Source organism: Oikopleura dioica, chromosome 1, assembly GCF_907165135.1.
Source record: "Oikopleura dioica chromosome 1, OKI2018_I68_1.0, whole genome shotgun sequence".
Taxonomy (NCBI): domain Eukaryota; kingdom Metazoa; phylum Chordata; class Appendicularia; order Copelata; family Oikopleuridae; genus Oikopleura; species Oikopleura dioica.
The window spans coordinates 2,926,059-2,951,051 of NC_137291.1; the positions used below are offsets into that span (position 1 = coordinate 2,926,059).

The following is a 24,993-nucleotide window of genomic DNA, read 5'->3' on the forward strand; positions in this document are numbered from 1 at the left end:
TGTTGTTAGTTCTTCTCTAAGACATCTTGTAAGAAATGTCTTTTTGTTATCTTTTGACATGGAAAAGCAAGATCAATTTCTAATGTCGCTTTTCTGATTTTCAGTCTTGTTCGTAAGGGCCCTTGGTCATTATCTAATCTTCTCTTTTTAGTTTTCAAAATCCATTTTAGTCGATAAAGTCAAGTGCATCGCCAAACCTCCGAAAAACGAAGTGGGTTCAATCGGGATCATTTTTTTATCAAAAAAAAAAAGAAGAAAAAAAATGAGGAAAAACGGACGATTTTGAGTTTATTTTTTGATTATTTTTAATAAAATTTTTTATGACAGTATTAAGAATTTCATGTTTCGAGGAAGTTCATGTAGGGCTTGAATTTTGAAGAAGATCGCATTGGATCGGAATCGCCGTAGTCGTTCATCAAAGAGTCTGACATGCCATCTTCATAAACGCTAGAAAATCACATTATTATATCTTGTTCGATAAGAATTTTTTGAGAATAGGGGCTGCAGGGGCCCCCGGGGGTGTTATTTTTCAGAGGGATAAGGGTTGGGGAAGGGTTCTTAAGGGTATCACTTCGGTATTTCTTTTAAAAATCCAGCATCGAAATTTCCATTCAAATAATTCACATGCGGATTTTTCTCCCCTAATTTCATGAGGAGAACCCCTTAATTTTTGACTTACTAGTTCCATGGATTAAAGTTTCCAGCATCTCCCCTCGTCGGACTTCTTGGAAACATCGCCTGGCTGATTCCAGCAAAAACAGAAAAGATCAAAAAATTCTTCATTCAATTTTAATTTCGCAAATATTTTTGGTTGCTTTTTAAATACAAAGGAGGAAAAGAAGAATTGGTCGCGTTTTTATAGAAAACGAACGTTCGCTGAGCGCCATCTGTGGCATGTTTTTTACCGCGAAAAGCTGTTGCTCTTACGTGCTGCGTTTGTTTCAATGAAAGATGACTGATGTCCGTCAAAATTTGATGCTAATGAATGTTGGTTCGCGGAGACGTAGAATTCGCACTTTTTGATTTGACAAAAAATGCTTTTACCTCAGTTCACGTCAGTTCTACCAGACAAATGGCAATTTTGAATATTTTCCAAAAAAATTGTTAACTATTTTTTAATCAAAAACTCTTTTTGTCCCTTGAAATTTCATTTTAAATGACTTATTTTCAAATATATATTAAAATTATTTGGAAAAGAAGAATTATTTTACTTATTTTTGCTTATCTTTAAGGGGGTAGAACTAGGATTTTCAAAGTCGGATTTTCAAATTTTTCTTTTCAGATTCTTAAAGCTTAGCTCATGCAAAATAAAACTTATCATTACAACTTTTTCCATCCGCCAATCAAAATCGAGAAAAAAACGATTTTAGTTTAATCGATTCCTGCGTTGAGCGTTGATCCCTGCCATAATAGTTTTGATCTTTTTTCATGATTTTTACAGTAAACACGTGCTTAGAAATCAAAATTATTCATAGAGAATATACTAAAATATTTTTACTATTATTTATATATTCTAATTTATGGAAAAAATAAGGAAAGATAAGCAAAGACTAATTTTCTTTTTCAGAGTTTTCTTTATTTTCGACTTCTTTCTTCTTTCGTTTTTCTTCTCGATCAGCAATTTCCTTCTCAGCTTTTCGCTCTTTCTCCAGCTTCGTTCGATAAACACTTGTCTTGTTATAAGTTCCAAGAGTCGCCCTTCTTTTGAACTTATTTTCAATTTTCGTCAACTTTTGTGATCGACGATTAGCATCAGCAGCTTTCTTCAATGACTGCAATTTTTCGATAACAGGATCATTGAGCGTAAATCCAAGTTTTGTTGAAATCAAGGAAAAAGCATTAGCCTCTCCTTCGTTCCAAATTATTGTACCAACAGACACTGATGCTTCAGCGAGAAGAGACGGAACCAGAGTTTGAAAAAATGGTCAAGCCATTTGTGAATTCTAGCCTTGAGCGTCATTTCTGGTAAAGAAGCGTCCTTTCGAGCTTGTTCCTTGATCCAAGTCAGCCTGAAAAGGATGAAATGAAAAGAGCATAAAATGACCCTTGCTCATACTCTGTCGCTCATAACAAAAATTAGACTGTGGCCTCTCGAGCTAACATATTTATGCATGATTTTAGCATTTTTTCAAACTCTGGTCGAGACGGTCACTATCTTTGATTTGTCGATGAGGGATCGAGAGGTGAGCAGGGCATGAAATGCTTCTACGAAGCTTGTCGAGGCGGATTTTCTCATGATTTTAAAAAAATCGGTATTTTCAAAATACGCAATTTTCATTTCATCAAGGAATGAAGCCAGTTGTGCATCAGGGTTCTTCTTCGCGCTTTCTCGATCAAAAATCGGGATTTTTCTGCTGCATTTTTCTGGATCCAAACAGTTGTCATGCTGGTTGTTGCAGTGTTGAATGAAATATCGAAAACGAGCTCGAATCGTCTCATCTTCATAAAAATCTTCATCTTCTCCAATTTCCTTGATCAACCGAGCAATAAGAGTTTGAAGGCTAAAAATATAAATTGAGTTCATTTTCAATAGTTACTCTAAAAACCAAGCGTGAAATACAAAACCGTTTTATTTTGACTTATCTGAAGGTCAAAAGTCAACCCGTTTTTCGCTTTTCATGATGATGTCTTTCCCAACTTCGCTAAAAACGCTGTGTGTTCGCACTTTTCATCAGACACTGATGAAAACAAGAGTATTTATCGATCAAAATGAATTGTGAGAATTGTAATTTGAAAGAAAAATGTTTTCGTAGAACTCACCCTTGAATGAATCGTCGTTTACAGTTTCCACCAAAGCAATTTGGATAAAACAGCTTTACTGTTTTATCAATGGTCTCCACACGATTACTGACGTTTTTCAAAACGTGCGCTGTAATTTGATAGTAAAATAAATCCAAAGATTATAAGTACCTTTGTCGCGCAAAAAAAATAATTGCTTCTTCAGAAAGAATAACATCTCCAGCCTTTTTTGAGTCAGGAGAATAATGCTTCGTGTAAAGCAAAGGATGCTTGTACTTGATGTCTCCATCCGTCGCGAATCGGAGCGGCTTAGAAGTGGTTTCATGGAGTGGGAGAAGAACATCAGTCGCCATTTTTGTGAAAGAAAGATATTCCATTTCATCTAATATTACTGTCATATAACGCAAAAAAGCCCCCTAGGTGGCAGGAGAATAAATTTATTCTCCTGCCACCTAGGGGGCTGAGGTATAAAGAACTTACTGGCTTTACAATGTGCGATTTGACCAGGTCCATCACAGTTCGAAGTGTCTGATCTTTTCTGGACATAATTACTGATAATCTTTGGTCTATCATCGTCGGTCACGTTCTGCGGAACCATCATCGTTGTATAGCTACAGGCGTAACTTTTGAATCCCGTTGTCAACTTTATGAAAGTTTGGAAAAAAGTAAAATGCTAATAGTGATTTTTTATCATTTTCATTTCAAACTCTTGCCTTATCATTTGGTTCAATATACATTGTCATGGATTATGGGAAAAAAGGAGACCTGGTTAGGTACATCCAGAAAAATAATGCATTAGATGAAAGTGTAGCGCAAAAATGCTCTTTGACAACTTTATCGAATAAATAAGAACCGTTCATATTGTCCGTCTCCAGCAAAATAGATTCCCGAATTAGGATCGTCAAGCTGAAGTCGGCGCTCTGCTTTCGCTTTGTAAGAACTCATATTTTCGTCAGAAATTTTCATCAGAGAAACATGAACATCTTTTCTCACTTTACCAAAAGCAGAATCGGATCGAGTCAAATTGACGCTATTTGATTGACCATTTTTCAAAACCGCTCCAAAATTGAGAAACAGGAGTAGTCTTTGAGCATTGACTGTTCGAATTCCGGAAACAGTGCAGCCAGCTGCAAACTGTCTATTGAAATTTTCAGAAACAGTTTTGAACTGTATCTTCTCGCCGCATTGGCAAGCGAACTGAATGCTGAAACCGACGCCAATCAAACTGGTCAAACTTTTTTAGGGTTATACAAGACCGGCAAGAACAAGTGGTTATTCCAGAAGCTCCGATTCTAAATTTTTAGAAATCCCATTCCTTGGTAGAAAATACGCATTTCTACAATTCTGAGAATGGGTGACAACATCGTTGACAAGCTGGCACAATTTGAAGTAATTGACAAACATGTTTGTAAACTAAATTTAGTGATCGTAATGTATTAGAAAAAATATGTGTTCGGGTCTAAGTTTGTTATCAAAATCTAAAAATGCAAATCTATAATAATCTTACTTCATTTTTTTCAAAAGATGTGCTCGAGCTGGAAGATGATGATGACCTTGCACTAGAAGAAGGAGGAAACGAAGGTCTAAAGCCTTTTTTATTTCTCTTATCTGCTGGACTCATTTCAAAATTTGAATTTGATTTTATAAAGTGCGAGATTTTGATGCTTTTCCTGCCCTGCTTCAGTATTTTCGACCCGCGACGGCGCGAGCTATCCTAATCAAAAAGTCATCGTCAAAAATGATATTTTTCGATCATATTTTTGATAAGAAAGAATATTTAATTTATTGACAACAAAAAACGAGTAAAAAGAAGACGATAACAGTCAGTATATTCATCACATTTCGAATTTTTCTTCCTTGATTTTGGCCGATCCGCGATTTTCGACTTCCAGTTTTCGAGCGCTTCGATTACGTTATCATTTTTTATGATTGGACAATTTCCTTTAAAATGTTGTTAGAAAAAGGGTTAAACTGTCTTAAAATGAAATTTAAAAAATTTGGCTAGTCACGTGACTCGAGAAATTTGAGGACGCGAATGGGCTAAAATCGCGATTTTTGAAGGGATGGGTGGACGTTTGGCTCTCTACCGCGGAAATCTGTTGACGAAAAAAATTTTTAAGAAAAATGTTGTTAGATCTAGGTTTGCTTTATCTTCAGCCGAAGAGAGAATAAGAATATCTAAGCTTGTTTAGCTTTGAGCGCCGGTCTAGAATTGCCTATTTTCAAAAATCCTAGTTCTACCCCCTTAATGCTTTATTTGAATTTTTTCGGACGAAACTTAAGGGTATCCCCGTAATAAAAAATTTTGCTTTAGAGCTTATCTTCAGCTTTTAATAATAAGGCCTATGTTTTTATTTTACATTTATTTTTTGCCCGATTTTTAGTCAGACTTCAAGACGGTAACTAAAGTTGTTTCAACCATCTCGGAATGTTGGAATATTGTTTGAAACATTGTCAACGACGATGCTTATCATTAGAAGCCTAGTTTATTCCACAACAATTGCATATGTTTCTGCGGTTTATAAAGACGCCGCAAAGTGGAGAGAATGATCAGGATTAATGCCATAATGACGCAATGGCAGATTCAAAAACTGAGATTTCGATATGCAGCTGCGTATTAATTATGTTCAGATTAATTAATCAAAAAGGCTTTAGAGGCGACCAATGCTCCATCATTGACGATGTTCAATATTTATTTGATGATGATGGGCATGAGCGTATTGGAGCGAGAATATTTTTTGAAGGGCTATTATTAAGGGTGTCAACATCGATTTCGCCATTTTTTCGTACGCAGTTTAGGCACTACCCCCTTAAAAATCGACCGAGAAAATCGGCCAAGAAATCTCATTTCCTGGGAAAAACTCGATATTCGGACGTCGAAATCGTTCAATTCTTTTTACTTATTGACAGCTTCGTTTTATCGACGGTACGAATTCGACAATTGCTAATTGACAAATCTTCTTGTCAGACTGCTTTCATCAATTATTACCGAGAAGAACATGAACTTCAAATTAAAAATAGACGAATTAAAATGTGATTGACAGATTTTGTCTGATTGACAAGACATGTCACATGTCACCTTTCATTTTGAGTCGGAAATTTGTTTTTTCGAGGAAATGCAGGAATTATTCTTAGTAGCCAAAAAGTTAAATTTAGAATTTTTTTCATCATGAAAAAGAAGCGCAGAATGGTCCAAATATACAAGTTTTTTATTGGTAAAATCAGTAAGTAAGGTTTAAATAAGCAGAATGAATATTTCATTTCGATCGAAAACAGCTTAGAAATTGCTCAGCTTCAATTGCCTCTTGATCGACTTTTTGCTCTTTTTGGCCTTTTTCTTCGCCTGAGTCGCAGCCTCTTTCTGCTTTTTCTCTTTCTTGATCGCTTCTTCAGTCAGCCAGTCTTCGTATCGTCTAACCGCTCCGTTCAGTCGCTTTACAGTGTTGTCTACTCGCTGGCTGACGTTTTCGATCTTCTTGCATTTTGACAAATAAACGGCGGTGAACTTTTTATACCCATTGAAGAGCTTTTTGATTTTGTTTCCAGCATGTTCCGCGAAACTCCTTTGGATGCCTAAAATACTTAATTAATTTAGAAAACTTGAAATTTGAAAATTTGATTCGGAATCGCAATTATGTCATATTTTTGACCGGCTTCATTTGAAAAAAGAAGCATATTGAGATCAACCATCTTTTTGGCGATTAAATAGTCGTCCAACAAACATATGACAAGTCTTATCTTGGATCGACAACTCGACTCGCCGGTGAACGAAGAGAAATGACGCTACTACTCTCTGTAATCACCCCCAGATTCTCATGTAAAACCGGTCTTACCTCCAACATCATTGCCAAATAGAAAGTCGAAGTCGCTTCCCAAATTGCGCCTGACTGATTCGGACTCGTCGAAAAAATCGTCCCAGTAGTCTGATAAGACTTCCACTGCTTCTCGAAAGCCTTCATCTCCAGAACCAGAGGTTGCTAAAATCAGATGTTAATGGATTGCCACTGCTAATGGAGCTTTCTTTTTTTGCCTTTTTCTGTCAGTTTTTTGTGGAATAAAAGCTTACTTAGCCCAAATCTTAAAATCTAAAGGTCTACGGATAATTGACACTCAATTCACAATTGTCAATAAATCGGGAAATCTTGGCTTAGCATTGTTTTTCATGGGGACTGGACTTACAGTCATAATCCTCGTCTCGGCGGCGTCTTCTTCGGCGGCCCTTGCCGATGATGTTGTCTCCGTTGAGATCGACATTCCAGTCTTCTTCGAATTTCGTGATGGAAATGGGGTCGTAGCCGCATTTTTCGAGGAATTCGGCCAAAGCTTTCTGAAAGAAAAATTTGTTGAAAAGCAGGAAAAAGAATAAAAGGAACTGTATCTTACTGTGAATTATCCTCTGCATTTTCTTACCTGCATCTTGTGGAGCTTATGAATGTAGTTATCCGCTCTTGGCCAATCGGCGAGGTAATCGACGTAAATTTTTTGTGTTCTTTGATTCAGTTTTGTCAATTTTCCACTGGCATCAGCGATCAATTCTTGAAAAAAAAAATAAAAAGAGTTTTTTAAGTTTATATTTTTACCTTTGTTATTTCTTGCTTTTCCCGCAAGAGCAAGAGCAAATTGGAGAATCGAAAAAATCTTCATCTTTTTCTTGGATTTTTTCTCTTTTTTGAAAAGATTTAAATATTTAAATCGTCAAATTTATCGTTTGAAGAATTTTAATTTAATGCAATTAAGAGCTTTGATTATATATTAATGGCTCATGAGCGCCATCGGAGAATGCGCGATCATGAGAACCAGTTTCTTCCGACTAATCAGTGATGTTCCGGCTCTCGTTGATTGGGAATCAAATTTGATTGCTCAATCAAAAGGGCTTATTAGAACAGATCAAATCAGAACCCTAACTCTAACCCCAACCCTAACCCTAACCTGAAAAATAAAAGTTTATTTTCAAAATATTGAATTAAAACTTGCCCCTTGGGATATCATTTTTGCGTCATTACAGTAACTAAAATGCTGTTAGCACAATAGAAAATAATTCGAAAAAATCTGCGGTTGATGAAGTGGATCAACACAGGCTTTTAACCGCTCATCCGCCTTTTAGGCAGGCGCATAATTTGACAGAAAGAGGTTCAAACTGTGAAAGGCAAGTCAAGTTTATACCCGCTTTTCTGTAACAATTTTTCAGTTTGTCAACTTATAAAAGGTCAATTTTTCTCAGCCAAAAATGCTCATGTGGACAAAAAACTGATAAAAAACCCAAAAGATTTATCTTGGTTAAGCTATTTATCAGCAGCTAAAAGCTGTATGACGAGGTCGGTTTCGAGATATTATTACCTTTAAAAAGAAGGCCAAAAACTACCGTATTTTTTCAAAAAATAAATCTCCAAAGTTCATGAAAAATCGACAATAAAATCTTATTTCTTGTCAAATGTCATTTCTATTACCTCAATTCTGCCTCGACAAGAGTTCACTAGAAGAAAACCAAGTCTTCGAAAATGAAGATTGCCCCTTTTTTGACTCTCGCTTCTGGCAATGCGCTGGATATGAAACGACTGCTTCCTGGAAACTTGCTCAGAGAAGCGCGAGAAAAATTTCAGATTTTTGACCCGATTCCAGAGGGAAGTTTTGGGGCAAAGCCGGTGGGGGATTTGAAACTTCCCCGGGGCGATTCTTCGATTGAAAAAGCTGATGAGCTTTGCAAGGTGAGATTTTTAGGAAGAAGGTCTTGTTGTCTATTTTTTCTTCAGAAAAATTTCGGAATAGAAGCTTACTCAGAATATCTTGCTGAAGGAGCTCAGGGTGTCGTGTACAAATGCGTCAATGATGTGACTGGAACAGCCGTTGCTCAAAAAATGTATAAAAACGTAAGCAACCTACTTTTGTAAGAATCCTAATAAACATTCCTTACAGCCGTATTTCATCGACACCGATCGCGCGCGTCAAGTCGACCAAGCAATGGGTGACACGGGAAATGGCCCGGAAGTGTACGGCTTTGAAGAATACAAACCCGACATCGGTGACATCGACTGCTGCGATTTGAGTGACTGCGATCCATTCTACGAAGGTTGTGCTGATTGCTCGTCTTGCCCGCAAGATGCGTACTTTTGCAAATTCGAGGAGTTGCTCTTTGGAAAAAGCTTGGACAAGATTGAAGAACTGGGGGCGAATCAGCCGGAGATTTATCGAGTTGCTGCGAAACTGTTTGCGAAATTGCATACTGTGACGGAAGAGGAATTGCCGAGAAAGATGGACTACTGCTATCGAAGCTGGCCATGGAATACCAGGTAGATCCACATAAACGATCTGTTGTTATCGATCTTTTTCTCAGAGCAATGGAAGCCGCCCTCAACAACTGGGGAACCAAGACCAGGGAATTCGTCACCTCCCTCATCAAAGAACACCCTATCGAAGCTGGAACCATCAAGATCACCAATATCGACGAGTACATGGCATTCCTCTACGACCTCCAATACGCGACAATTTCCCCTGGTGTCTGGGCACACAATGATCTTCACCCAGGAAACTTTTTCGTTCGGGACGCGCCGGAGGGCACGCCAATGGAGGAACGATTGTTGTTCATTGATTATGACAACTCTGATTTTGGACTGAGGAATTTCGACTTTACCTACTATCTCTTGAACTCTGACTTTTCAGATGAAGTCCTCTACGAAGACTTCTTGGGTAAGCTCCTCCTTTGTGCAATTTTTTTATTTGATAAGCTGCTTACGCTCGGGAATATACGAAAATTGGAGCCCGAGAACTCACTTATGAGCAGCTGAATCAAGAAGTTTTCTGCAACTTTCCGTTTGCCTACATGAACAGGGTCTATCTTTTTGCAACGTATGGCGGGGAGAATTTCGCGAAGCTGTATTACTATGGATTCATGGTTTGGGCCGAAGAATATGGAAACGGGAATGGTCAGTTGAAGAGAAATATTTCGATAATTAGTCCTTTTTTTAGTGAGCTGCCCGTGGGAAGGTCGATATCCAGAGTATCCAAAGTGTTACCCAATTGCTTGAATCATTTCATTTTCTTTCATTTATCAATAAATTTGATTTGTTTGTTCATTGAGAATATTTCCTTAGTCATGATCATTGCATAAGAACTTAGCGGATTGCGTTCTGCGGAGAATCTTAATGCAAAATTAGTTGACAAAACTTGATAATCAGGCTTTTTTCCCGATGCTCATTATATCTTCCGGAGTATTTTCAAAACAGAGCAGAATCAATCACAATCATTCCCTCGAAAGTCGTAAATTTGATTCTCAAGAAGAGCAGAAAAGCCCAAATTTTAGTCTTCAATCGAATTTATTAGCAATGCGATTTGAAATTTTGTGTATCCTCGGCTTCTCAAATTACTGAAAAGATTAAATCTTGTTCTGTAATTTTTCTCTTACCTGCGAAAATTTTGATTTTCGTTGTCGAAATTATCAATTATTCTCGAAAGAAAAGCAGTGATGAAAGCAAAAATCTTCATATTGGATCGTTTAAAACTTATATGAAAAATGCCTTAGCTGAAAGTAAAGCTTGTAGCAATATCATGATTCAATCAGAGGGCGCTCCTGTGAAGACTTTCGGTGGTACCGCATAATTAGTTACACTTACGACTTAATCCTCAAAGATGAGTATTAACTGCCTCAGCATCGTTTTTTACAGTTCGCCTTTTTGACCAAAATATGATTCAATAAAACAATCAAAAAGGAAGGCGGCGTTCTTGTGACGGTAGAAAATGTCGGCCTCATTCGTCTTATTTGAGCGTCGAATGTCGCAGCAAACAAAAAATGATCATTAGTGTTTGCTTTCAATGCTTGCAATGGTCGTCTGTTTCTTGACTCAGTCTCATCTAGCGCGCCATTTTTTTCGTAACCCACTACTACGCCTCAGAGAATCCGCCCATTCTAGAGCTTTTTCAGTCTTAAACTGTCTTCCGTGATTTCTAAGTAGAAGAACAACTTGTCTTCCTTTTTCAAAAATTCGAAAAGCCGCTTGCGGCTCCGATTTTAGACAAGAAAAAGCCGCACACAGCTCGACTTTCATCTAAATTTCTCGAAACCGCAAGCGGCTTATCGATTTATTCTTTATAAACCCCAAAAATAGCCGCATAGAAAGCAATATTTTCAGATAAAATATGGGATTTGTAAGAACCCTTGGAATATTCCTCGGCTTTTGCGCCACCATTCTTTCGTTCTACTGCCTGATCACGCCCTTTTGGGCGACAAACGTCTCAAATAACAACGGCATCCAGACGACCAACCAAAAAGCACTCGGCTTATGGAAGTACTGCGAAAAGCCACAGAATGCTGGAAACGTAAGTTCTGTCTTCCTCCATTATTTTGGCGCGCTCCTAGCGAAAATCCGGTAGTAAATTGCAAATATTTACTGTCTCAAATTTTGCGCCCTTCCGATATTTGCCCACCACTCACCGCCATAATCCCTTTTTTGCCTTTTTTTCCCCTTTTTTTTCAAAAAAGAGCACCAGCCGGCATTTTTCTCACCCCAGAGATGGCGGTTATCAATGTTTTGACCAGTTTTGCCGGATTACTCGCTACTATTGCGAGCATTTACAGTTGCGTTTCGCCCTTTTGGGCAGTAAGCGTGCAGAATAATAATGGCTTCACGGAAATGCAAAAGAGATATTTTGGATTGTGGCAATTTTGTGCTGGCGGCGATTATTATGGAACGGTAAACCTTTAGATTATGGTCCTTTTTCATGGATTTTCTTGAAAATAAATTATTATAAAAATTATCCTTTTTTTCATTTTTTTAATTCTTCCTTTTCAGTACCAATGCCAGTCGTTGAGCCAATTCGGTATCGCCCAGCTCGCCCAGTACGGTATCGTCGGTTTCCGAGTCCTTGTCATTCTCGGCTGCATTTTCGGAACTGGCGGCTTTTTCGCCGGCGTTGCTTCTTCTGATTCTGTCAATATTGCTTCCACAAAGGTAAGACTTCCTTTTCCCAAGCCGGGTTTGAAGGAAATTTTCAGAAAGACAAGGGACGAGCAGCAGGCGGCGCGGCTGGAATGTTTTCCCTCGCTGGAGTTTTGATCCTCGCGGCTACTTCCTGGGCGGCGAATTCAATCATCAAGAGATGGAAGCAGCTTCAGATGGGTGGCGGTGGAATGAGCATCAATGCTGTAAGTTAATGAAAGAAGGAATAGGGGACGAAGGGATCCTTTTCGGACTTCTTCTGCTAAACTATTCTTTTTAGGGAACTCAGTGGACTTTGGGCGCGGCTATCTACGCCGGCTGGATCGCCGCTGCTATTTACATTGGCGTCGCAATCATCATGTTCATGGGCTGCTGCCAGAGCTCGGGCGATGACGAAGACGAATACGAAGATGACTACCGTTAGTTCCAAAACCTATCGAAATCGCGTTAACAGTTCTTTTTCAGGAGGAGCTCCTGCTGCGTACGCCGAGTCGGGATATTCCCAAGGCCGAAAAGAATTCGTCTAATTCTGCCAAAAAATGAAATAATGATAGAAATCCAATCATTCCTCTGTTCTTCTTTACTATCAACTTATCAGAATAAAAACAAGCAATAGAAAAACCTATTAGCCTCAAATCATTTATCCTTCAAATTTTGACTCAAAACACAAATAACAGGCGCTAGAATTTTATAATATTCAGAGAAATAGAATCCTAGAGAAAATTTTCCGTTCCAAAAAGGTCGTAAAAATCCTGAGAAATATCGTTATTCTTCTTGCAGCTTCAAGTCTAGAAAATATCATTCGCCTATTTGAATTTTCACCCTTCTTCCTAATTGGCCACTCTTTGCACTGAGGTTTTTTCATCAAACTTTTCATTTGTCGTTTTCTTTCGTCAGAATTAATCTGAATTTTCGCTTTGTTTTCATTTTGTGAGAGAATTACTGTGTATTTTTTCTAGCTCGAAAATATATTTTCACAAGAGAATTTCAGATAATTTGATGATGAAAAGTGTTAGCAAGATGAAGAAAGAAAAAGAGATAAAGGGGGAAATAAAGGAAGAGCCAGTTGAAGGAAACGAGTTTTTGATTAGGCATTCTTTGATAAGCGCAATTTGCGCTGCGCAAATTTGATAACAACAATTTTAAACTCATGAGAAGTCAAGGAAGAGCCAGAAGGCACCTTTGTCGGAATAGCTGAGAAAGTAAAGGACAACCCGCGAAAAGCGAAAACAAAGAAGAAAATCAAGGATGAAAACTCAAACAAGGTCCCCGACAAGTCTCATCAGGTCGATCTTTTTGCGACTGCCTTAGCAACTGGCGATCAAATAATTGAAAAACAGGAAGGTTTTTTTTTGATATAATTTGACGAAAAAGGGAGAGGCCAAAAATAAACCCAAAAAGACAAAGAAGAAGAAATCAAAGAAATATAAGAATTCGGAAGGCAAGAAGAAAATCAAAGAAGAAGGGTCACGGAAAGATGTAAAGACAGAGCCAGATGATTCTTCATATGGAGAATCTCTCCAAAAAGAAGATCGAAAGAAAACGCTTAGGCCAAAAAAGAAAGATGTTCGTCGAGAAGCCAAAATCGAGAATGCGTCCGATGAAACTTCAGAAGATTCAAAACTCCCTCAAAGGAAGAAGCAAGAAAGAAAACCGAAAAACCCTGATTTCTCGAAGAAAAAGCCGTTTCAGGTCTGTTCGTTATCCAAAAAAACAGTTTTCGAATTTTTATAGTGCGAAGTTTGTGGAAATCGTTTCAAGACCAAGGCTACTCTTAAAGCTCACACGAAGAAATTTCATGAAGAGAAGACGGTCAAGCAAGAGCCGAATAAGGAAATCAAGGAGGAAGAAATGGTAAACGAAGAACCCATAGAAGGTTTTGTCTTCAAAGAACCATATCTTCCGAGACGATTCATTCCACTCAAGTAAGCCAAAATCAAAATTTTTTGAGCATTGTTAAACCCTTTTTCGAGCTCGTTTTCGAGCCAACAGCTTCTATTTAACAATTTCTTCAGCAAGCCGTTGAACCAGTTTGCGAAACCGCCTTTTATCGGCCCAAAAACGCGCCAAAACGACTCAAAGAAAACTTGAAAATCAAAGCCCGGCGAATCATCAACAACGTGGTCCACTACAATATTGAAGATGAACGATGGGTGCCGATTTTCGAGGTGGATAATTACGATGATATCGTCGAATACGAGAAGTACAAGTCGAAGATTCGAAAAGAAAAGGGCTTTACCTTATTTAATTTGAGATTTTTTTCTCTAAATTTGAAATAATTTAAACAGAGATACCCTTATTTCAGGATCGGAAGCGGATCTTTTTGTCCCAGAAGATGAAGAAGTCGAAGAAAATGAAGAAGAAATTGCGAAGGAAACAAAAAAGTTGGAGATCAAATAATTTTACAAATGTTTTTGAGTTCAAAAAATATTTTAACTGCCACTAAAGTCGCTCCAAATTGCCATATCAATTGAAAATAAACACAATTTTCGAAATTTTACATTTAGAGATGATTTTTTTATTACAGAAAAAAATAGTGACAGAATAAATAAGTGTTCTCATTTTGCATATTGCCGGCCTGAAATTGAAGGATTATTTTATTTTTCAAGTCTCAATTCTGCGGCTTTGACTATAAAAAAACAATGATAAGCAAAAATTAAGGGGTTAAAAAACAAAATTCCAGGCAGAAAAGTCTGCTTGATTGGGGGTTTATATTTAGGGAAGCATTTTTTTACCTTCAAAACCAACAAATAAACAAGCAAAACAACAAAACAAAACACGGAATCACAAAAACTCTTTACTGTCAAAGACGTGGTAAGGAAATTTTTTGATGAATCCATCAATGAATTGCAGTCCCAGCAAACTCGAGCTAGAATGGATCGACAGCCAGGGCGAGTAAATCGTCATTGACAAGACTCCAGGAATGACTACGTCGGTTACACCGGAGACGCCGCTTTTCGCCGGGACGCCGTATTTGAAAGCGAAACGGCCAGAATAGTCGTACATTCCACAGGTGAACATGAGACTGAGAGCGCGTTTCACAGATCGAATTGGGAGGACGGATTCGCCTGTGATGGGATTGATGCCTCGATTGGCAAGGCAGGCGGACATGATGCTCTGGATCTCTGTCGTGACCTGAAAAAAGCTAGCCTCTTTTTAATTTTGAAACTGACTGTACCTCTATACTACAGAGTTGATAATACAGATCGAGATTCTTGAGTAGTTGTTCTTCTGATTGGATCATTCCTTTCCAGCAGCCCATTCTGAAGATAAAAAAGAATATTTTGGATAAAGAAAAATAACTTACGTCATCATATAATTGACCGCCGCCTTGTTCATAAACCCAACTTCGAGCTCCGACTTGTAAACGGGCATATTACAGGAGAGCGTAGACCGACTGCCAGTGAGCTTTTTGTAATGCTCGAGGAAGTAATTGAAGCGATGCGAAAGCGGCTGCTCGTGATGCACCAGTGAGCAGGTCATGATTGCGCCCATGTTGATCATCGGATTGAAGGGACGGCCTTGATTGTCGAGGATGATTTTGTTGAAGGCTTGGCCGGAGGGCTCGTGCCCGACAAACTCGTGGAGGACGTCGTCCAGGGCGGCATGGGTGATTCCATAAGTATAAGGCTTTTCATTGGTCGAAAAAAGAATAGTTTTGTTAAGGGCGTCACTCTGCTAAGGACCATTTCCTTTGAAGTACTCTGCATCGTGTAATAAATATCCGAGTCGCCAAGATGCATCCTCTGTCCATCAACAGTACAAATCGAAACGGCAAATAAAGAAGTATCGACTTCGCTGAGCTGCGGAATATAATCCGGCAGACGGCAGATTTTGACTTTTCCATTCCGGTCGATAATTGAACAATCAAGTTTTGAGCTTTGATCAATTTCCAGGTCGCGAACTTCGTCGAAAATCTCCTCGCAGGATTTTTCAAATGACTCCCAATCAGTTACTAGAAAATAATTGAGAAAAGACAAAATAAGGGCGTACCTTTGAGATTGTTGACGAGTCCATTTAAAATCCTCTGTTGCTCGAAGTCTGACTGTTTCTCTATAATTCCCACAAATTCTTCTTTTGTATAAGTTTCTCGCTCTCGTAAATCTCGGAAAAGATTGAAAGTTCTTCCTTCCAAGCCGCGTTTTGAAAGGACATTTCTTAGTTTTCGTGAAGTTATACCGATCAGATCTGGCAAATGCGGCGGTGAGGATGACGTGTCCTTGGATTTAACCAATGAGAGCCAGTCCTCGCTCGCTCGATCTGAGAGGGCTTCAGATCCAGATTTGCGGCCGCCGCAGCTACCAAATCTGATCGGTATCATTCTCTAGAAAAAGTCGTTTTATTTTTAATCGAAGCTAGAAGTTTACCGAGGTTTACGTCCGAAAGAGCTTGTGACCAATTGTGCGCTTTTCTTAAGATTCTTCTGGTCAATCTAATTAATTATTCAGACCTTCAGTAATTACTAGAAATGATTTTATTGCTTCGATTTCTCACCTTTGCGCGCCCAAATTCATTTTTTCTCTTTTTTTCTGCTTTCTGTCTCTTTCAGAAAAACATTGACCGCCTGCGACTTTTTGTTCTAGAGCGCGTGACCTTTCTTTCCAAACAAAATTTCTATAACAAAGTCTTGGCAATATAAATCGGGGAGGGAAAAAGAGGAGTGATGAGAGCTGAAGGCTCGTGTTTAGGGGATTAACAATTCCCTTGAGGGAGTTTGGAGAGACAAAGTAGTGGGGTCACAAAAGTATGTGCTTTTCTTGCAATAACTTTGTCATGAAAATTACGTTATTTTCTTGATTTTGCCGATATACACAAAGACACATTTTTAGTTTAATGATTTTTATTGCGAAGAATCAGAAAACAGATTGTTTATTTCAAGGGCTCGTAGCACTCATCGTCCGAGTCGAGATTGTATGGCCAGTCGCAGATTTTGTACTCGTCGTTCCAGACAAGACCTGAAATGTGCATTTTTTCACCAATTATCAAGTAGTTTACCGATCGGGCAGAAAAGCTTGTCCCCAACGCTTCCTCGCTCCCAGCATCGGAAATAAGAGCTGCAATCTAAAACAACGATTATACTCTCTTCTTTCGAAAACGAGTCACCTTTTGGGTTCAAGTAGGTCCCATTCAAGCAAAACCCAGTATCTGGGTAATGAGTATCTGGCTTGTCCTGGCAGTAGTTGTTGCAGAAGGCCATGGCTTCTTGGTCATGATTCTGGGCCTGAACAAAAGCGGCGAGAAAAAGGAGCTTCATATCTGTATCTTTTTATGCTGCTCATTTCATTTTCTGCTGAAGAATTAAGCGAACAGATGATGAGATTCTCAACAATAGGAAATTTTCTAGGAGAAGAAAGGGCGATTCAGTGACAGAATCCGTCATTTGGCAAATATTGGATTTGACCCACTTCCAGTCGGACTCATTATTAGCTAATCACCATAATACAAGAAAATAGCAAGAGACAAAAATCGCAAGAAAATGAGCAAAGTTGTTCTTTTTACCCCCGGGTCGATATTTCTCCTTGGAGTCGGGGGCTGGTTCATGACTTATGGAATCGGAATCAGTGATCCCCAGCATCTTGTTAGACGTAAGACTAGATTTATTTAGGGAGTCCCCAGAAAGATCGCTTTTCTAGTTCCTGATTGGCCGACAATCTCAAATACAGGGTCATTTCCGCCAGAATCTTGCGTTTTCTCGCAGTTACTCAATACAACAGGAAAATGTTTATTCATTTAGAAAAAAAACAACAGACAGAAATCTTTTGAAGACATTTTCGGAGCAATTATCGGCCTCTTCGTCACCGTCGTCTTCTTCAAATACACTCAAGCAATCGGCGCTGACGATAGTCTAGCAAAAGCAACAGCGGTTCTTGGAATCATTCAAATGTTCGGAGTGATGCTGGTCGGAAATTTTCAATTTACGTCTATTCGGTTTGTTCACTTTTTCGGGGCTACTCTTGCGTTTGGTTGTGGATTGGCCTTGGCGCTTTGTATTTCAATAATGAGCGCGGGGAAACTCATGTCGCCGAAGTGGTTGGTTTGGACGAGGATTGGGATTACTACGATTGCTTTTGCTTCGGGAATCATAAGTATGCTTTTTTCAGATAATTGATAACATCATAAAAATGCCATTTCTTAGATGAGTAAGAATCGATGCCATTTTTTTCATAGAATTTGATAATTTACTTTTGACAATTTATTGGTAAATAATTTTACAAAAATAACAGGGTTGAAATACCGAAGCCCAAGCTCGCATTCTCTTTTTTGATAAGGTTTTCGTTTAAAAATTGTGCAGCAAGTAGAGAGAATAAAAGATCGGAGAAAAAGTTCGGGCGTGTTTCAGGTTGTCTTATTTATTTCTTTACTCCGATAAAAGAATAATAATTCCTGTTTGTAACGAATCATTTCATTTTTGAATATGACAAAAAAAACTCATTTTCTTGGAGACTTGTATCGTAAAAATAGTTATTGCTGGTTCGGGTCATCATTTTTATGGCGGCAAACTGAAGAGCGTCATTTTTGCAAAAAAAATATTAATTAATTATTCATCTAAAATCTGACTTCAGTGCTCGTGTCGGCTTTTCAACAAGGCGATCCAGCAGAAGCCGACTACTCACGTTTCTGGGCAAATATGACGGATGCCTTTGAGTGGTCTTTGGGAATTTCACTTCTTTGCTTCTACTGCTCGCTGACGTATGAGTTTTCAAAGATCAAGTCGACGAAATTTTCAATAACGCTGGATTCGGTAACCACGGTGAAATCTGAAAATGGTGATGGGAGAAGGGAGGTGGAATCAGAAGAGCATCGATTCTAGATTCTAGCGATTCGTTTCAGAAGAAATTTTATAGAAAAGAGACGCTGACGCCCAGACAATTACGACTGAATTGAGCATCGATTAAAGCCTGTTATATATTTTCTTGTGAATTTATTTAATAAAGATGTCACTTTTCCCGACGCGCGGAAATTTATTCTCCTCTCAAAAAACATGAGATCAAAGTTGCACAAGCATTCAATTTGCATTGGAACGTAAGATGCATGCTGTTTGCGTGCTGATTTTTATATCGGAATTTTGGCACACCGCGCTCAATAAACTTTGCTAATCATTATCCTTGTGGTAGGGCACTTGCATTTGTCCAAACGAATTTCTTTCTTCTCTGACACAGTTATCAGTATCAGTCTTTTTTCGCAAAAGAGAGCAGCAGTCACTTAATCAAAAGAAGAGCTAAATAACAACACAGAAAATGGGCTGCGGGAAAGGTTTTTGTACAGAGAGAAGAACTTGATAGTGCCGCCCTGAGCCGCTTTTTGCCGCTCTGCGCCGCCTTGCGCCGGCATAGAAAATTCGATTTAATAGATAACATCTATTTTGAATCACTCCTAACAAATTCTTTAATTTTCGAGCCAGTTACTAGCATTTGACTGACTATTTACTTTTTTTCTTTTCTGGACAAACAGTCGGCCCATGTTCTCAAACAAACAAATCTAACTACCGCAAAAAACCAACATAAAGTCTTATCATCGCAACCTTCGCCATCCTAATCGGCTCATGGTGGAACATGGGTTGGGCGATTGGAGTCCTTAATCCGCTTGGTGGCGCTATGGAGGAACTTTTCGACAAATGCGGATCAGCTGCTTTCGATGAATTCGACTTGACCTGGTCTTTTACTACGGGTCTTTGGACAATCGGAGGAGCCATCGGAGCCGTTTTGGGAGGACCAGCGTCGAATTTGTGGTTCATTGGACGCAAAAGAGGGTTATTTGTGACTTGCGGATTGATGGCTCTTGGATCATATTTGGAAGCTCATCCGTTTTTCTTTGCGTACGCGAATGATTATAATGAGTGTGCTGGAGATTATGACTTTATTCTTGCTGGAAGATTTTTCTCAGGTAAAAATTCTGACGAATTGAGCCCTAAAATCTTCATTCTTAGGAATTGCTTGTGGTCTTACAACTGCTATCGCCCCAGTCTACCTCAATGAAATCGCCCCTAAAAAGTGGAAAGGTCTTTTTGGCAATTTGAACCAGTTCACCTGTGTCATTGGAAACCTCTTCGTTTGGGTAGTTGGGCTCAAGCAAGTCACTGGCTCGATGGATTGCAAAGTCCCTCTGAACGATGATAATGAATGTCCGGCGGAAGAACAAGATATTGGACCAATCAACAGGTGAAATCAACAAGGAAACCCCGTTTTCTAATTATTCTTATTATTGCGAATTTCTAGATTTTCACTGACTCTTGGTCTCCCCCTCGTTTTCTGCGCTGTTCAGATCATCATTCTTCCATTCATCTGGGAGTCACCATCGCACTTGGCAAAATTCTCCCTCGATCGAGCGGCCAAAGCTGCAAAATACTACGGAGCCGAGGTTGAAGACGATTCCGGAGCTGACAAACCAGGTATAGAATTTTCTCATTTTCGTCTTCTTTCATGATTTCAGTCTATCCACGACTCGGCTGCTGCCAACCGCTTTTCTTCAAGCCCCTCATTGCCGCGATCATTCTTCATCTTTCCCAGCAGCTCAGCGGAATCAACGCCATCTTCTTCTATTCAACTCGTAAGAAAATGCTCCCTAAGCAAGGCCTAAAATTCCCTCAGAGATCTTCACGAGCGCTGGTGTTTCGGACCCAGAAGTGGCCACTTGCTTCATTGGCGTGATCTCCCTCATTTTCTGCGGCGCTTCTCTTGGTCTCGTCGGCTGTGCTGGAGGCAAAACGCTCCATACGTATGGAATCGGGCTCATTGGCATATGCGCTGGAATTATGGCGCTTCTTCTCGGCATTTTCCTCGAAGACGATTCTTATAATCAAGATGCTGTTTCCACCTCCGCCATTGTCTTTGTTCTGGTAAAGTTAAACTTCGAAATTTCCTTCAATCATTTTTCATAGACTTTTGTGGCTATCTTCCAATGCGGACCAGGTCCAATTCCATGGGGAATGGCGGCGGAACTTTTTGATGACACAAACAGGTAATTTTCTCGATGATGTTCAAAATGATCCGTTCTTCTATCAGATCCCGAGCAACTGCTATCGGATGTCTGTTCAACTGGGGGGCCAACACTGCTGTCGCCTTCGGTTTCCCTCTCCTTGAGGTATAAAAAGCTCATCAACCCTTTTTCAATCAAATCTAGGCATCGATGGGTGGTCATGTTTTCTGGATCTTTTGCGGCTTCAACATCATCTTCTTCTTCCTGCTCCTCTTTTTCGTCCCTGAGACAAAAGGAAAAACCCTCCGAGAAATCCAAGCCTTCTTTATTCCTTCAATTCTCGATGAGCCGGAAAACTTCGCCGTGGTTGTGCCCGAATACAACGACGCTTTCAAGGATGAAGAAAACAAGGACAAAAGCGAGTTGAAGAGTGAAGAATGTGATTTTTAAAAACGACTTCTGATAGCTGTAAATTTAAGGCAATCCTGTCATTATTTTTCACTGTACGATGAATATACTGAACTTCAGTTTATGTTCTGTAAACTTTGCTTGTCAATTTCCCTGTGGGAAAAATCATTGATTTCATCAAACAGAAAAAAATTCCCTGGCCTACATTTTTTCTCAGATAAAGAATTAAACGCTTATTTTATAAGAAAACAGGAAATGACTTGCGGGATTGGTTTTTAAATAAACTAAAGAGACACTTTAATATCTAAGAGAGCTCGATTAAAGGAACCATGAATAAAGGCTGCTTCTGGCTACTTTTGGCATCCTGATCGGCTCATGGTGGAACATGGGTTGGGCGGTAGGCGTCCTGAATCCTCTCGAAAACGCTTTGAACGAGCTTTTCAACGAATGTGGCTCCGCAGCGTTCGACTCATGGGAATTGACGTGGTCGTTTACAACTGGGCTCTGGACGATTGGAGGTGCAGTCGGGTCAGTTGTTGGGGGACCAGTTTCGAATTTGAGAATAGTCGGCCGGAAAAGAGGGTTGTTTTTGACCTGTGGATTGATGGCTCTGGGCTCGTATTTGGAAGCGCATCCATTTTTCTTTGAATATCCTTAAAACTACGAGGATGATTGCAGTGGATCGTATGATTTGATTCTTGCAGGGCGATTTATTTCAGGTAAAATTACTCTGAGCTTTTTCATTCTCATTTTTCAGGAATCGCTTGTGGATTGACTACAGCGATTGCCCCTGTTTATCTCAATGAAATAGCACCTATCAACCTGAAGGGTCTTTTCGGCAATCTCAACCAGTTTACGTGCGTTATTGGTATACTGTTCGTTTGGGTTGTTGGACTCAAGCAAGTTTCTGGCGCAATGGATTGTCAAGTACCACTTGATGAAAAATTCGAGTGCCGTGTCGGGGAAGAAGATATCGGAGCAATCAACCGGTAGGAACTTTGGATGAACCTAATTTCTCAAATTCAAGGTTTTCTTTGACTCTTGGTCTCCCGCTCGTTTTCTGTGCGATTCAAATCATCATTCTTCCATTTATTTGGGAGTCACCGGCTCACTTGGCGAAATTCTCTCCAGAAAGAGCCGCAAAAGCTGCTGACTATTATGCTGCGGAGATCGAAAAAGATACTGAAGAAGACAGACAAGGTAAAAATCGGAACAACTGGGCCAAAAACCCTCAAATTTTATCCCAGTTCACCCTCGACTCGGTTGCTGTGAACCACTTTTCATCAAGCCCCTGATTGCCGTCGTCATCCTTCATCTCTCCCAACAACTCACCGGAATCAACGCCATTTTCTTTTATTCAACCCGTTAGAAGTCCATCTTAAAATCTTATCCAACGACTTTTTTCCTAGAGATCTTCACTAGCGCCGGCGTTTCTGACCCGGAAGTAGCGACTTGTCTGATCGGTGTTGTCTCCATCATCTTTTGCGGCGCATCTCTTTGGCTTGTTGGCTGTGCTGGAGGAAAAACGCTGCATATGTATGGAATCGGATTGATCGGCATTTGCGCTGGAGTGATTGCGCTTTTACTCGGCGTTTTCCAGGGCGATGATGATTTTGATAATCAAGCTGCTATATCTATCTGCTCAATCGTCTTTGTCTTGGTGAGGATAGGCAAAGAATGATGAGGCCTAAGTTTTTAGGTTTTTACGGCAATTTTCCAGAGCGGTCCAGGTCCGATTCCATGGGGAATGGCGACTCAGTTATTTGATGATACTAATAGGTGCAAATTTAATTCAAAAATGAATAAAAAAATTTTGTATAATAGATCTCGAGCGACAGCGATTGGAAGTCTTGTAAATTGGGGGGCAAATACCGCCATCGCTTTTGGTTTTCCCCTGCTCGAGGTAATATCATACTCAAAATTTGACATTGACAAAAAATTTTATTAGGCAGTGATGGGAGGTCATGTCTTTTGGATCTTCTGCGGCTTTAATTTCTTTTTCTTTTTCATGGTCATGATCTTCGTCCCTGAAACCAAAGACAAAACTCTTCGCGAAATTCAGGCTTTCTTTGTCCCTTCAATTCTCAATGAGGAAGAAACTTTGCCAAAATACAACGAAGCTTTCAAGACTGAAGAAACCAAGGAGGACAAAAACTTTGGGAGAAAAGAATATGCTTTTTAATACATTTTCTATCATATTAATAAACATACTTTTTTAGACAATATTCATAAAGATGTTTGAAATTAAATCTCAAACTCGCGATAATCCTCTCTTGATCCCATTGACTGAGGTGGCGTAAGATAGTACTCAGAGATATTTGAAAAATGTCGACTTATAAAAAATGGATTTGCGTAGAGGAAAGAATGGCCATTTTCAACAATCATTACACAAAACTCCAAAGGAAGATTCTGTTCGACGATATTTTCATTGACAGGTAAAGACTCTTCCCGATAATTTCAGGCCATCACATGACAGACGATTTTATTTTATAAAACTGCTTTTTTTGTTTAGACAATCTTGTATCGCAAAAGTCCCAATTTCTTATCGCACGATGAATATGCTCAAAACGGGCGACGTCGTTTTCTACCTTGAAAAATGCGAAATCAAGCAGGCGACATACCTTTGTTCATCCCTCCGATCCCGACTGAGTCCTAGAGAAATCGTATCAGAACTTCTCGGCTCAGAAAGCGAGCTAAGAATGTACTGCAAACAGTATGGCATCTACAAAAGCGGAGAAAGAGCTAATGGCTTTGCTCTGGCAATCGATGTTCATCGGCATATCGTCAAAACGCTCGGAACTCATGAATGTTTATGGAAGCTCTCTCACGACCGGGCGCTAGCGATCAGAGCAGAAGCAAGAAAAGAAACCCCGAGCACAAGTACCAGCAGCCAGGAAATCAAGGAAGAGAACCAAGTCGAAGACGATGGAATTTCCGACATTTCCGAAGCCTCGCAAACAGAATCAGAAATGAACGAAAGGCCGAAAAATGTCCCAATCAGCATGGGAATCTTACCGATCGAGCTAGCTGGTGAATATGAGGGGCCAACAGCTGGATTAGAGTTTACTTCCCGACCATCGATTCCACTTGTTCCTGTGCAAATGTGTCCGGAATTGCCAAGTACTTCAAAGAGCATCAGGCCGCCGGATAGAAGCAAGCAGAGAAACGTACTGTCGTTACAGCAGAAGATCAAAATTATCCGTAAATCGATCTTTTTGATAACCTTAAAGAAAATTCTTTCTAGACCAACATGAGAAAGAAGGTCTTTCTTATCGAAAACTCGCTGCGGAATATGGAGTTTCTGCCCCAGCAGTATTCTATCTCATCAAAAACAAGGAGCAAATCATGAGCGATTATGCAAGAGGATGTCCCCCTGATCGGAAAATTCGGAGACAAGAGTAATTATAAGAAAACATTTTTATTTATTCTTATAAAATTAAAGGCATTTTGACGCCTTGGATGACAAATGCGCAGAGTGGCTACGAGCTCAACCCTTTCCAGAGCATGTCCCAAAAGTCGCCATCCAAGAAGTTGCCCGTCAATTTGCAAAAGAACTTGGCCACAAAAATTTTAAAGCGTCCTATGATTGGCTTTCCAGATTCAGCGAAAGGAAGAACTTGAATCTTTCCAGAAGCAGTCTGAGATGAGTTTTTGTAACCTCATTTTTTTCTATTGTCTTTGTAAATAAATTAAAAAAATATTTTTTATGGGATTCTTTGTGTTCATTTATTCATCTCAGTGCAAATAAAAATCAATAAAATTGTTTAACTCTTCAGGTGTTCTTATTTTCAGCAAGATTTTGGACGCTTTTCTTTCTAGAACTTCGTTTTGATGATTATTCTGTTCGATTTGGGCATAATGGAAAAATTTTCTCGCATCTAAGAATTTAAGTTTATGAGAAAAATAACTCTTCTTATCAAACCTTCGATTTCTTGCCCGATAAGAAGACTATTTTCTGGAGAAAGATCCATTGCGTGGTATTTCCAAGCTGTTGAGATTG

At 39.3% G+C, this 24,993-nt stretch overlaps 9 protein-coding genes and 1 long non-coding RNA gene across 13 annotated transcripts; 6 read left to right on the forward strand and 4 right to left on the reverse strand.

The window, feature by feature from the left end:
* Positions 1 to 298: 298 nt before the first annotated feature.
* LOC145695360 (uncharacterized) lies at positions 299 to 810 on the reverse strand. The gene is made up of 2 exons (XR_014133700.1): positions 680 to 810; positions 299 to 447 (listed from the first exon to the last, which is right to left on the reverse strand). It is a non-coding gene; the product is annotated as an uncharacterized LOC145695360 (long non-coding RNA).
* Positions 811 to 5,938: 5,128 nt separating this feature from the next.
* On the reverse strand, positions 5,939 to 7,445 carry LOC145710292 (uncharacterized). The gene is made up of 5 exons (XM_081788030.1): positions 7,320 to 7,445; positions 7,150 to 7,274; positions 6,919 to 7,066; positions 6,573 to 6,716; positions 5,939 to 6,312 (listed from the first exon to the last, which is right to left on the reverse strand). The coding sequence occupies exons 1-5, from the start codon at positions 7,381 to 7,383 to the stop codon at positions 6,017 to 6,019; spliced, it is 777 nt and encodes a 258-aa protein (XP_081644156.1). The 5' UTR covers positions 7,384 to 7,445; the 3' UTR covers positions 5,939 to 6,016.
* A 782-nt stretch (positions 7,446 to 8,227) lies between these two features.
* LOC145703683 (uncharacterized) lies at positions 8,228 to 9,809 on the forward strand. The gene is made up of 6 exons (XM_081781071.1): positions 8,228 to 8,444; positions 8,490 to 8,606; positions 8,653 to 9,026; positions 9,071 to 9,423; positions 9,462 to 9,659; positions 9,703 to 9,809. Exons 1-6 carry the CDS (start codon positions 8,238 to 8,240, stop codon positions 9,759 to 9,761), a joined length of 1,308 nt encoding a protein of 435 aa, XP_081637197.1. The 5' UTR covers positions 8,228 to 8,237; the 3' UTR covers positions 9,762 to 9,809.
* Positions 9,810 to 10,845: 1,036 nt separating this feature from the next.
* LOC145702174 (claudin-like protein ZF-A89) lies at positions 10,846 to 12,284 on the forward strand. 2 transcript variants are annotated; one of them, XM_081779388.1, is made up of 5 exons: positions 10,846 to 11,049; positions 11,523 to 11,681; positions 11,726 to 11,875; positions 11,950 to 12,088; positions 12,135 to 12,284. In XM_081779388.1, the coding sequence occupies exons 1-5, from the start codon at positions 10,870 to 10,872 to the stop codon at positions 12,194 to 12,196; spliced, it is 690 nt and encodes a 229-aa protein (XP_081635514.1). In that variant the 5' UTR covers positions 10,846 to 10,869; the 3' UTR covers positions 12,197 to 12,284. The 2 variants fall into 2 exon arrangements, with proteins under 2 accessions (XP_081635514.1, XP_081635522.1); XM_081779396.1 differs by lacking the exon at positions 10,846 to 11,049 and adding an exon at positions 11,229 to 11,423.
* Positions 12,285 to 14,180: 1,896 nt separating this feature from the next.
* Positions 14,181 to 16,283, reverse strand: LOC145710632 (putative glutaminase 3). 3 transcript variants are annotated; one of them, XM_081788483.1, is made up of 7 exons: positions 16,164 to 16,283; positions 16,037 to 16,101; positions 15,663 to 15,993; positions 14,977 to 15,624; positions 14,848 to 14,932; positions 14,471 to 14,804; positions 14,181 to 14,247 (listed from the first exon to the last, which is right to left on the reverse strand). In XM_081788483.1, the coding sequence occupies exons 4-7, from the start codon at positions 15,171 to 15,173 to the stop codon at positions 14,228 to 14,230; spliced, it is 636 nt and encodes a 211-aa protein (XP_081644609.1). In that variant the 5' UTR covers positions 15,174 to 15,624; positions 15,663 to 15,993; positions 16,037 to 16,101; positions 16,164 to 16,283; the 3' UTR covers positions 14,181 to 14,227. The 3 variants fall into 3 exon arrangements, with proteins under 3 accessions (XP_081644609.1, XP_081644647.1, XP_081644589.1); XM_081788521.1 differs by having other exon boundaries at positions 14,183 to 14,247; positions 14,405 to 14,804; XM_081788463.1 differs by lacking the exons at positions 14,181 to 14,247; positions 14,471 to 14,804; positions 14,848 to 14,932 and having other exon boundaries at positions 15,170 to 15,624.
* Positions 16,284 to 16,492: 209 nt separating this feature from the next.
* On the reverse strand, positions 16,493 to 16,947 carry LOC145704002 (uncharacterized). The gene is made up of 3 exons (XM_081781423.1): positions 16,773 to 16,947; positions 16,665 to 16,730; positions 16,493 to 16,624 (listed from the first exon to the last, which is right to left on the reverse strand). Exons 1-3 carry the CDS (start codon positions 16,921 to 16,923, stop codon positions 16,539 to 16,541), a joined length of 303 nt encoding a protein of 100 aa, XP_081637549.1. The 5' UTR covers positions 16,924 to 16,947; the 3' UTR covers positions 16,493 to 16,538.
* A 174-nt stretch (positions 16,948 to 17,121) lies between these two features.
* Positions 17,122 to 18,583, forward strand: LOC145703990 (modulator of macroautophagy TMEM150B-like). The gene is given in 3 exon segments (XM_081781413.1): positions 17,122 to 17,254; positions 17,303 to 17,755; positions 18,233 to 18,583. Coding segments are annotated over 3 exon segments (810 nt in total). The 5' UTR covers positions 17,122 to 17,145; the 3' UTR covers positions 18,481 to 18,583.
* Positions 18,584 to 19,181: 598 nt separating this feature from the next.
* Positions 19,182 to 21,189, forward strand: LOC145695756 (solute carrier family 2, facilitated glucose transporter member 4-like). The gene is made up of 8 exons (XM_081772774.1): positions 19,182 to 19,553; positions 19,597 to 19,828; positions 19,886 to 20,058; positions 20,100 to 20,216; positions 20,258 to 20,505; positions 20,548 to 20,627; positions 20,672 to 20,750; positions 20,790 to 21,189. The coding sequence occupies exons 1-8, from the start codon at positions 19,223 to 19,225 to the stop codon at positions 21,033 to 21,035; spliced, it is 1,506 nt and encodes a 501-aa protein (XP_081628900.1). The 5' UTR covers positions 19,182 to 19,222; the 3' UTR covers positions 21,036 to 21,189.
* A 189-nt stretch (positions 21,190 to 21,378) lies between these two features.
* On the forward strand, positions 21,379 to 22,752 carry LOC145711534 (solute carrier family 2, facilitated glucose transporter member 3-like; the record flags this gene model as incomplete). The annotated part of the gene is made up of 6 exons (XM_081789225.1): positions 21,379 to 21,511; positions 21,751 to 21,982; positions 22,021 to 22,193; positions 22,241 to 22,357; positions 22,403 to 22,653; positions 22,693 to 22,752. Coding segments are annotated over exons 1-6 (966 nt in total), but the record flags the coding sequence as incomplete, so codon positions are not given.
* Positions 22,753 to 23,319: 567 nt separating this feature from the next.
* Positions 23,320 to 24,654, forward strand: LOC145710994 (uncharacterized). The gene is made up of 4 exons (XM_081788708.1): positions 23,320 to 23,428; positions 23,506 to 24,194; positions 24,238 to 24,391; positions 24,436 to 24,654. The coding sequence occupies exons 1-4, from the start codon at positions 23,358 to 23,360 to the stop codon at positions 24,638 to 24,640; spliced, it is 1,119 nt and encodes a 372-aa protein (XP_081644834.1). The 5' UTR covers positions 23,320 to 23,357; the 3' UTR covers positions 24,641 to 24,654.
* Positions 24,655 to 24,993: the final 339 nt, after the last annotated feature.

Bases quoted from the DNA above. Each gene is read 5' to 3' on its own strand.
- LOC145702174 (XM_081779388.1), top strand. From the start codon at position 10,870: ATGGGATTTGTAAGAACCCTTGGAATATTCCTCGGCTTTTGCGCCACC. The intron at 11,682-11,725 runs GTAAGACTTCCT...GGAAATTTTCAG, and splicing joins TCAATATTGCTTCCACAAAG to AAAGACAAGGGACGAGCAGC. The intron at 12,089-12,134 runs GTTAGTTCCAAA...GTTCTTTTTCAG, and splicing joins CGAATACGAAGATGACTACC to GAGGAGCTCCTGCTGCGTAC.
- LOC145703683 (XM_081781071.1), top strand. From the start codon at position 8,238: ATGAAGATTGCCCCTTTTTTGACTCTCGCTTCTGGCAATGCGCTGGAT. The intron at 9,027-9,070 runs GTAGATCCACAT...TCTTTTTCTCAG, and splicing joins AGCTGGCCATGGAATACCAG to AGCAATGGAAGCCGCCCTCA. The intron at 9,424-9,461 runs GTAAGCTCCTCC...TTATTTGATAAG, and splicing joins CCTCTACGAAGACTTCTTGG to CTGCTTACGCTCGGGAATAT.
- LOC145704002 (XM_081781423.1), bottom strand. From the start codon at position 16,923: ATGAAGCTCCTTTTTCTCGCCGCTTTTGTTCAGGCCCAGAATCATGAC. The intron at 16,731-16,772 runs GTGACTCGTTTT...TCGTTGTTTTAG, and splicing joins GACCTACTTGAACCCAAAAG to ATTGCAGCTCTTATTTCCGA. The intron at 16,625-16,664 runs GTAAACTACTTG...TGCACATTTCAG, and splicing joins CAAGCTTTTCTGCCCGATCG to GTCTTGTCTGGAACGACGAG.
- LOC145710292 (XM_081788030.1), bottom strand. From the start codon at position 7,383: ATGAAGATTTTTTCGATTCTCCAATTTGCTCTTGCTCTTGCGGGAAAA. The intron at 6,717-6,918 runs GTAAGTCCAGTC...ATCTGATTTTAG, and splicing joins CCGAGACGAGGATTATGACT to CAACCTCTGGTTCTGGAGAT. The intron at 6,313-6,572 runs GTAAGACCGGTT...TAAGTATTTTAG, and splicing joins ATTTGGCAATGATGTTGGAG to GCATCCAAAGGAGTTTCGCG.
- LOC145710994 (XM_081788708.1), top strand. From the start codon at position 23,358: ATGGCCATTTTCAACAATCATTACACAAAACTCCAAAGGAAGATTCTG. The intron at 23,429-23,505 runs GTAAAGACTCTT...TTTTTTGTTTAG, and splicing joins GACGATATTTTCATTGACAG to ACAATCTTGTATCGCAAAAG. The intron at 24,392-24,435 runs GTAATTATAAGA...ATAAAATTAAAG, and splicing joins CGGAAAATTCGGAGACAAGA to GCATTTTGACGCCTTGGATG.
- LOC145710632 (XM_081788463.1), bottom strand. From the start codon at position 15,990: ATGATACCGATCAGATTTGGTAGCTGCGGCGGCCGCAAATCTGGATCT. The intron at 15,625-15,662 runs GTACGCCCTTAT...ATTATTTTCTAG, and splicing joins ACTCGTCAACAATCTCAAAG to TAACTGATTGGGAGTCATTT.
- LOC145695756 (XM_081772774.1), top strand. From the start codon at position 19,223: ATGGGTTGGGCGATTGGAGTCCTTAATCCGCTTGGTGGCGCTATGGAG. The intron at 19,829-19,885 runs GTGAAATCAACA...GCGAATTTCTAG, and splicing joins GATATTGGACCAATCAACAG to ATTTTCACTGACTCTTGGTC. The intron at 20,059-20,099 runs GTATAGAATTTT...TCATGATTTCAG, and splicing joins TTCCGGAGCTGACAAACCAG to TCTATCCACGACTCGGCTGC.